Source organism: Vitis riparia, chromosome 18 (assembly GCF_004353265.1).
Source record: "Vitis riparia cultivar Riparia Gloire de Montpellier isolate 1030 chromosome 18, EGFV_Vit.rip_1.0, whole genome shotgun sequence".
Taxonomy (NCBI): Eukaryota; Viridiplantae; Streptophyta; class Magnoliopsida; order Vitales; family Vitaceae; genus Vitis; species Vitis riparia.
In genome coordinates, this window is record NC_048448.1 from 19,193,512 (window position 1) to 19,203,030 (window position 9,519).

Genomic DNA, 9,519 nt, shown 5'->3' on the forward strand with positions numbered 1-9,519 from the left:
CAAGTATGATAGAAGTTGAGGGAGGTGATATTGTAATGTCAGGTTCAAGCCCTTCCGTAGATGTTTCAAGCCATGTTCTTCCTGAAGTTGCATGATTCCTCCAGACAATTTCATTACTAAGAGAACGAGAAAAACCGAATCCTAAGGTTAAAACAAATATCCCGGCAACATTCCAACCCAGAATTGATGAACATGACCATATAAATGCAAATTTCATTGATCAAAATAATCACAGCTGTCCTTCACCATTGTGGGCTTTCTACATTTGATAAGCTTTACAAAAATTATATTATGTATGACTCAACCTGGACATGATATATGACCTATTGAAAAGAAACTATCCCCAGGAATTCGCTAAAAACCGCAGAATAACAGGGCTATATATAAACTATGATGACCAGCTATGTACAGTATTTGTAAACTAACTCGAGAAAAAATGAATAAACGCTGGGAAAAGACAAAAAAAAAACACTGAATAGTTGAATGAACAAGACTCAAGCTGAAAAATCATTTTGCTCCCCCTGCTTCTGGGCTTTCAATTGAGAAGAAGACTCGTCCTCTCTGATGCCACAAAGTTCACAAGGATTGGAAGACCTTTGTGAGCACCAGTGATCTGGGACACTAAAAAAGTATGTAGACATGAACTTCCTGAATCTCTTTTTGTACTCTTTTGGAGAGATGACGGTTGGCAAAACATTCTTAGGGACAACAAGGGAAGACTTGACCCATGTCTCAAGTTGCTTGTCCCATGTGTACTGCCTGAGATAATCAATAATGCCACAAACAAGCTCATGCCGCTGAGTATCCACTCCCACCAGTAGAGAATAATCCATGACATTAATTGACTGCAAGTTTAATCAAAACACAGAACTGTCAGAAGCTAATCCAGTGACGTATTATTGATTTGGACATTATAAGCCATTGGTGTGATTGGAGTTCAGGGTAAATCTGGAAACGTGAGCTGCCACTCTACTATTGCTTCTAAAAATTCAGAAAATTCAACACATGGGATATCTAACAGTAAACTGTGGTGATTGAACCATATGCGATAAAATCTATATGCACTTAATTAACAGTTCAGGCATGTTTTAGGACTTCTCTTGCCACAATTATTAATAGAAACTGTCAGCAGAAAACTCACATTGAGGAAAGTTGTGTCATTCCAAACTGCCCGCTGCAAGACACGCTTCGCTTTCCTATTAACGTACACAGGAGAGGTGTTCATGTCATTAACAAAGTTCTGGTCCAAGAGAACATCTTCTGGACCATCAGCAGCTGAATTGTATCGAGCATGTAAAGCACCTTTGAGATCATACTGGCGAGTAATGCTTCTACAGAAAGTAAGATTCTCCATCACCATCAGATCATGTCTCATCTCTTTCCCACTCTTTGTCTGTCTAATAATTACCTGCAAAGTAGTTCAAATGCTAAGAAAAATGGAAGTATAGTCATTAAATGTAAGAAAGGTATAACAACAAACCTGATAAATCCCAAGAATTTTGGCAAGGCAAGTTTGGCTCCCCGATGTGAAGGAGTGATTCATGTAAGCAAAATAATCAGGAGCAAACTTCATAAAGGATTCGAATTCTGTCTTCTTAATTTCCTTTATGATAAACCTGTCATCCAGTGTTTTAGCAAAGAAAGATTTACTTTTCCCACCTTTGGCATCCCAGTTCCTACATCGGCTGAGGGAGGCAATGTAATCAAGCTCAGATGGACAGCACTGATCTCGAAGATTGCGGAACTGGTTGGCATATAAACAAACCACTGAATATTTACCCTTTCCAGGTGATTTTGCAACTCCAAGAGAGACCTCAGGATGAATAGCACCATAAGAAACCAGAGAATCCAACAAATTAAATCCATCAAAACTGGAGAAGAGAGACTCCTCGGAAGAAACACTTCCATCTGAATCCACAGAACCATTTGAATGCCAATGAGATGAAGGCATTGACGTAATTCGATTCAGGCTGTGTGAATTTTCCAATGCTCGAAAGGCCAATCCTCTCTCTCTCCTACTACCCTCATCAAAATCTTCTGCTGGTACAGGTACATCCTTCAACAAGGCCAGGGCACAAGAGATTATGCTTGAAAGTTCACCCTCATAGTCTGAGACAATATAATCATCAGTACCAAGAGGGATATGCAGCCTTGAGCCCTCCTCAATGATCAGTTGATAAGCTGAGGGTAAATATTCTGGTGTGTAGCTACTAATAGATTCAAATTTGGGCAAGTAACCTCCCTGGAGATCCTTCATGCAATCCCTCCTAATTTCTGGAAATGGAGACCAGATCCATCCTTTTGCCTTCTCCAAGTTGCATGCCAATGGATGAGATGAACCCCTTTGAGATGCATCTAGACCACCAAAAGAATCATTGTGTCCAAGTCCTCCGGTAATAGGAATGATTCTAACAGCTTCTAAATGATCCAAGGATGGAAGTGTCTCTCCTTTGCAATTTCATCACCAGAATGAACATGGTCAGAGAAAACAGGTCTCTCTGAGACTGATCCATATGTGTGTAAATTCCCCAAAGTTGACCCCTCAGTATCCACAGCCACAGTTGATGAATTGAATGGATCAGCTTGTTCTCTAGACATTTCAACAGGACCCTCAACAGGGATTTCCCTGATTGACAACTCATTTCCCTGATCTCTTGTCTCCAACTTTGTTTTCACATTGCCATTATTATAGAAACCTTTATCGCCAGTATCCAAAATATTTTCTGCCCGCAGGATTCCATTACCAGCAATGCCATCCTTCTTCAGAAGCCCTTGAATTGCTTTATGAGTGGCACTAGTGCCAACCACTGAAGAATCAGGCGAGAGTAGTGTATGCAAACGCCGATCCCATAAGCATGATTCAAGTTGAAGCTCCCAGAGTAATCTGTTCAAGCTGAGAAGTTTATAAATGGCCTGCTCTGGCTTCCCATTCCTAACAATAGCTTTTTGAATGTTGACCTGAAATTCCACCAATCAGAGAGAAAAAGAAAAGAAAAAAACAAAAGGAAATCAAACTTTAGCTCATGGTTGATGGAATTGTACGTGGCAAACCTTGTCTCCTTGAAGTTAGAAGATGAGGGCATGAGCAAAAGTGCAAAAATGAAACATGGAAGGGGAGCTCCATGTTAAGATGTGTGGAGCCTAATTATTATCCTAACGGTGATTGCCCTTGCATAGATTGACCCTAGGCAAAGACAGCACACGGATCAACCTTTGCGGTAAGGTCAACGTGGGGGTTGAAGAGGGCAACTGCCCAAGGACAGAATTCTGTATGTAAAGGGTATTTTAAGTTGGGATATTTTGGAGATTTTACATATGTAATTTGATTACCCTAATTATGTCATCTTTAGGGTAGTCGACTGGTTAGATCAATGTATTAAGAGAGATAGAGAAAGGTAGAGAGAAAAACCTAGAGGGTGCGAGGCGTTTTGTGATTATTTTGCAATCTCCATTTGATCATAGTTAAAATCTATAGCGGCTACAAATGGACGTAACCCTCACATTGAGAGTGAACCACTATAAATCCCATGTGTTCTTGTGCTTTAATTTTTTGCATTAGTTTATTCTTGTTTTTTAAAATAGGATTAGGGTGTTTTAATCCTAACACTCCAGAGCCAACAGTATATTTTTGCTTAAAGTTGAGGACATGACATTAAACCCCCAGAGTAGTGCAAGAATTTACATGATATCATATCACATAATGATAAGAACCTAACTTTTCCCTCGTATTAGAAAATGAGTGCCAATTTGATAATGCAGAAATAGCTAATAATATATTAATTTCAAACCATGGCTACATACACCAATCTTAACAGTAATGACAATAACATGCATGCATGCACAATTAAATACATGGAAAAACATCCACCCATGTGGCAAATAATATCTTTCCACAGAAAACAGACAAAATTAGGTAGAGAGAAATTTATAGGAGACAACTGCATTCACAAGAGTGATGGATCTCTGCCACAATGATTCTAAAAGTCATAAGATATCAAAAACAACTACAAGGAAAAAAAAACTAACCTCAAATTCATATCTCTCCTGGCTTAACATCTCTTCAACATCAGAAAATTCTTTCAATGAGCCACCAAGATTCAGAGTAGAGCCTGCAAACCGAGATGCTATCTTCTTCAAAGTTAGCAACCTCTGTGAACAGTGATATCGCTTTCATGTAGACCTTAATAAAAGGAGAAAAATATTACTTCTAATTGAAATGAAGAAATAAAAGAGCAGCTAAGAATTTAACATTCAACATTGGACAAAAGTATATAACCATGTGGTGCAGGCAAATTAAAAAGGCAACATACATTCTCCATTTCCTTCTTGAGAGATTCTTGTCTAATTGAATTACTGAATTCCAGCTTATGAGGAGGTACAGCTACAGCATAAGTTGAGACAGGAGAATATCTGAGCACTGCAACCATGGGACCTAACCTGGACAATGCATGAAGATACCATGGATCATTAGGATGTACAAAACCTTAAGGATGTCGTTTGCAGGTTACGATAACAATAGGAAGGAAGAGCAAGTGCCAAAAGTGTTCATTTGTTTGCAACAGTTCTCTCAAGTTGAATTACTTGGTGCACTCAAGCAGCAGGTTCAAAAGGGTGAAATGGCACTCAACCTGGGACATGTTTCCCCAAGCCCAACACTTTTTGACCCTGTCCCCCTCTTCCTTTCTTTTAAAAAATTCAATAAAATCGGATTGGATTTGTTTTAATCCATTTCAATGCCAATAACATGATTTTTAACCAATCCAGAAAATATTTCCTCTTGTAGAACGTGGAAACCCAGCCCAATTCTGGAATTAATATCCCTTTCATCATAATGGGCAAAAGAGTAATACTAAATGACAACTAGCATATTTACACTACAAATCATACCCAAAAAAGTAGAGGAAGTCCCTGTGAAAAAAATGCCCACAGCTTGATACCCTACTGGGTGAAGACAGCTGTGAAAAACTGAGCTCCAAAAACTTTCCGAAGGACAACCCACGAGCAGCAGTGGATATCAACACTCTTTTTGTACATTGTGTGATTCCATTTTCAGGTTTACATTTACCGCAGCGACTCCACATCCAAAGTTTTCCTTCTGCTTCCCCAGGCAAACATGACTTGGTGGGAAGTTGTTTAACTTGTATGGTAAGCTGCTTATTGCAATGTGCATAGTAGTAAAAATGAGCTTCTGGCAGTTCACCACATGTGGGGCATTGATGCTTCTGCATAGTGCAGCAGTTTCTATCAGTGCAAACTTCAAGTTAATGCAAAGAAACTAGAAAACAAATCACACCATGCCATGTCATAGAGCTGAGTGTTATTTAAGTCATCACACTGAAACTAGAAAAATGAAATGACTCAAGCAACCTTCAGTAATCTTGACAGGCCCAAGTGACAGAATAATAATAACTTAAAACATCCTAATAAATGGAGACTCAGAAACCTGATTGAGTAAATTATCTTGCAAAAATTTCCCAAGGGGAACATCGAAGTTCCTGTAGAACTTGATATGAGAAAAATGGCTTTGCTCACAAATCCTCCCTTTTGATGCATTCCGACTAGACATCAGAACCAAAATGCTCTGGGAGTCCAAAACTGTGCTAATGTCATCCTTACTTTGCATTTGGTCTTCATTTTTGCCACCAGATTTTACGTCATTCAAAGGAACATCAGAGCAAGCCAAGGGTGACAGTGGTCTTTCGCTATCATGTGACTTCTCTTCATCAGAACCACTTTTTGCTTCAATATCACAATTTTCAAATGCCTCTGGAGATTTCAAAACTGGAACTGACGTCATGATCTTATTGTGGTGTTCCTTTCCATTTAAGCCAAAGTATGAAGATAGCGAGTGATAAGGAGTTGAGGATACAATAGGGAAATTGTCCCCTATAACTTTCTTTATGGAGGCTGAAAGAGACGATAACCCCGAAAGAACAACTGGGTTATATGGCTCATAAGATAATGAAGAATCACCTTCTAATTCCAAATTTAGGGTGGACACTCCTTCAAGGAATCCATTTGAAACAGGAACATCACTCAAGCATAATGCATCATCTTTGGCAATAGGCTCCTCAAGACAAGAGGCGCTTGAATTACCAGAGCCAACAACAGGGAATCGTGTATTAGTTGGCGCTAGATTTGCTAACCCATCAAAAGGAATAGTAGAGATCATTGCTTTTTGATCAACAAGGAAAGAAGTCTCTAAAACTAAATGATATGCCATAACAACTGCACACTGCATAACACATTTAACCCTCTTCAATTCCTCACTGTGAGTTCCTTTCAGTAAAATCTGCAACATCAAGATTATATGAATTATTAATCAAATAAATAAAGGGAACACTTCACAAGGAGCAGCTGCCATGAAAACTTGTGGCAAAAAATAAAAAATAAAAGAATTATAATACACACATATAAGAAAACTCTATATACCACCCAATACCAGTGTGGTCCTACAGACCCAATATACACAAAGAAGAAGGATTGTGTCATGCAGATATCTGAAATATCATAAGACCAAAGGAAAACCATCTCATAAAGTGCCAAAAAGGAAAACAGGAAGTTATAGATTAAATGGCCAGGGAAACGCAAAGGAACAGTAAGGCATGGTCAAAGTGAATGAGAAATTGCATCACAGGAGCATACAAAATAAAAAGTATGAGGAACAAACTGATTCCTTTTTTCGTTGCATCAGAAGGGTCACCATTGAAGCCCTGTGCCTCTACAACAATTAAGTTAAAGCATCATAGAGACAGCCTCTCATGGCCTAGAACAAAGCTTTCCCCCAGGCTTTGAAAATAACAGGTTTTGTGCCTGTGCCCATACAGCCAGCCCTCAACAGGGACATGATACTTCTCCTATTTTGTAGCTCCTGGTTTCCAAGGTATTAGCTAATATCATTTGAGCAACATTGTCAAGGACTGGGAGGCTACTTGCCAGAGAAACAAGAGTAAAGAGCAGACTAGTGCTAAATAAACTTCTCCACCTGTGCTGTTTCTCAAGCTCAATTTTGATGAGCATTCTCTAGAGAACCCAGGCCAATTGGCTGTTGGCATATGAGCTTATTCTAAACCTGGTGTTTTGGGCTTGCCATAAAGGCAAAGAGCCTGGGGCACCTTCTTCCTTGTGGATCTCTAATATTTTTGTGAAAGGAGATTCTTCAAGTATTATTCTTTTTTTCTCTTTCTAATGGGACTATGGGGAATCCTAAAGCACCTTCGATCATGATAATATGAGAATCCAGAATCTTGAGAGGAATTCTATAATATCCTTTCATTAGGACAAGTCGCTTGAAATACTAAGAAGGGAGCTCAGTTTAGTGAGATTTTTCTTGAAACCCTATCTGACAGTTTTGCAGGTTTAAATGATTTGAACTTTTTTTCTTTTTTTTTTCAGTTTTGCATTCTATTCCTTTTCTTCTTCTTTTCTCTTTTTAAGGGGAGGATTCCTCATCTTACCTTTTTCTTGTATATAATGTTCACATTAATTGTCATAAATTAGCCAATAGTGTTTTTCCAAACCGGTTTTACTATGTGCTATCCAATTTGCAAGTACTTATGCAAGTGACTGTTATTTTCCAGGTGATCTATCACAGAATGTACCAATTTTAAAGGGACAGTCCAATTTGGTATATTTTGTTGGCAGTAGGCACTCTTACCGTACAATTTAGCATTTTGATCATACTTATGGTACAATTTAACATTTTGATGGAGGTAGGCTTTCCACAATGAGATGAAGAAATCCTAATATGGCAAGAATAGAACAACTATACATTTAAAGGAGGAAAAAGGGAATGGGAAGAAGAAGAGGAGGAGAAAAGAGTACCCGCAAGACACTAGTGGAAGCTTTTACCCCATACTTCGAGACCTATGTATATGACTTGGTAGAAATATAATACATCAATTAAAGATCATTAAAGGTTACCACTAAATGCTGGAAAAAAAAATTATAAGTAAAACATCAAATGGAGCTATTCATTGTAGGAAGAGGCCTTTTGTTTGGAGTATGTCCTTGAAAGAGAAATTTATGACGTTTTACAACTGTTCAAGCACAAAATCCAGCATTCAAGTGCAACATTGCTGTGTAGGACAGCCCACAATGAACCTTGTAAATTAAAACTTCTAGAATATCATGAAATAAGACTAACATGAAAAGAGGATACTCACCGTACAACCTTGCCGTGTAGGACAGCCCTCAATGAACATCAAGGTCTTACTTGGCTTTTTTCCACCTTCACCCACACTAGCATGTTCCTCCACAAATTTTTCAAAATGAAAGGAATCACAATGTTTCAGCTTTTGGCTCATTAAAGTTCCAGGGGACATTATTGGTGAACCAGTACAGCGAGCAACTCGTTCCAAGCGATGGAGCTTCATATCAAAGACTAGTGTCACTCCTTTTTCAAGAAAAGTCTCTTGCACATCACGAGAAACAGTTTTCTCCACTAAAACTACATTCGGGCGACACACATCTATCATCTCACGAACAGAATTCAGATTACCCTTCTCCTGTTCATTATCAAATGATCAGAAAATATATTTTCATATGTCCCAGAGATCAATAACAAACACATGCCAACCATTTTACCTGATCCATTGAATTAAATGATGATAACCCACTTGAAGAATGACCAAGCATGCCCTGAATCAACAATAGTCGAGGGTTCTTGTACCTTGTCTGCATGTGCTTATGAGCAGCATGCTTTTTAAAGACCAGTCCTTTAATTACTTGACTGCAAAACCAAACATCAATTTCAGGTTTTCCCACATTTCCCAGCTAACATTTACATGATGCTTTTATTTTAAGATCCGTTATATTTTTTTACACTAAATAAAAAAAAATGTGAAAAATAAGATATCAGGGTTTAACAGTTTTCACGGTGTGTTACTTTAAATAAGAAGGAGAAAAATGAGAGAAAATAAGGCTTGAAAACCATCTTTTGTTTGAAAATGAAGAAAGCACATGAAAAGAAAGGAAAATAAAGGCCCCATTTAAGCACTACATTAAGATACATGCACACTATTTTGGCTAAGCACCAAGATGGTAATTCCCACTATATCATCCTAGTTCTTCTGTCCTCCTTAAAAGAGCCTACAGAAGAAAAAAGATGGTATCTAAGGTGTTGTTTGGTAACCAAATGATCTGGTGAAAAATGAAAAGAATTAAGAGGATCTCAATAATTGACCTTGTTCAATAACAGAAACCAGATACCACATAAAATAAAGTCCACTTAAAAGCCAGTTATCCATTGTGTCATAGAAACTGTACCAAACATTTAAAACAAAACATGGTTTTAAAATTTTATCATTTAAACTCCATTTTAACCCTCTTCTCTAAAACAGATTTCTTTTACAATGAAGTTTATTAGCAACCAATCTGCAATTCTGTTATCTACCTTTTTTTTTTTTTTTGGTTGTGAAAAATACATCTACGTATTATGAAAATGAATTTTCCTGATTATAACTCCAGAGATAAAAATGTTGATTCCCCGTTTGGTTAGTGAAAAAGAGTTTTTTCCAA

The 9,519-nt window shown here is 37.9% G+C and overlaps 1 protein-coding gene across 1 annotated transcript; it reads right to left on the minus strand.

Moving 5' to 3' along the window:
* Nucleotides 1–183: 183 nt before the first annotated feature.
* LOC117906622 (putative 1-phosphatidylinositol-3-phosphate 5-kinase FAB1D) lies at nt 184–8,745 on the minus strand. Its single transcript, XM_034819727.1, is given in 12 exon segments — nt 184–845; nt 1,142–1,408; nt 1,481–1,974; nt 2,056–2,426; nt 2,537–2,958; nt 4,027–4,141; nt 4,143–4,180; nt 4,311–4,437; nt 4,888–5,222; nt 5,444–6,292; nt 8,166–8,507; nt 8,587–8,745. Coding segments are annotated over 12 exon segments (3,807 nt in total). The 5' UTR covers nt 8,683–8,745; the 3' UTR covers nt 184–494.
* Between the last annotated feature and the right edge of the window lie 774 nt (nt 8,746–9,519).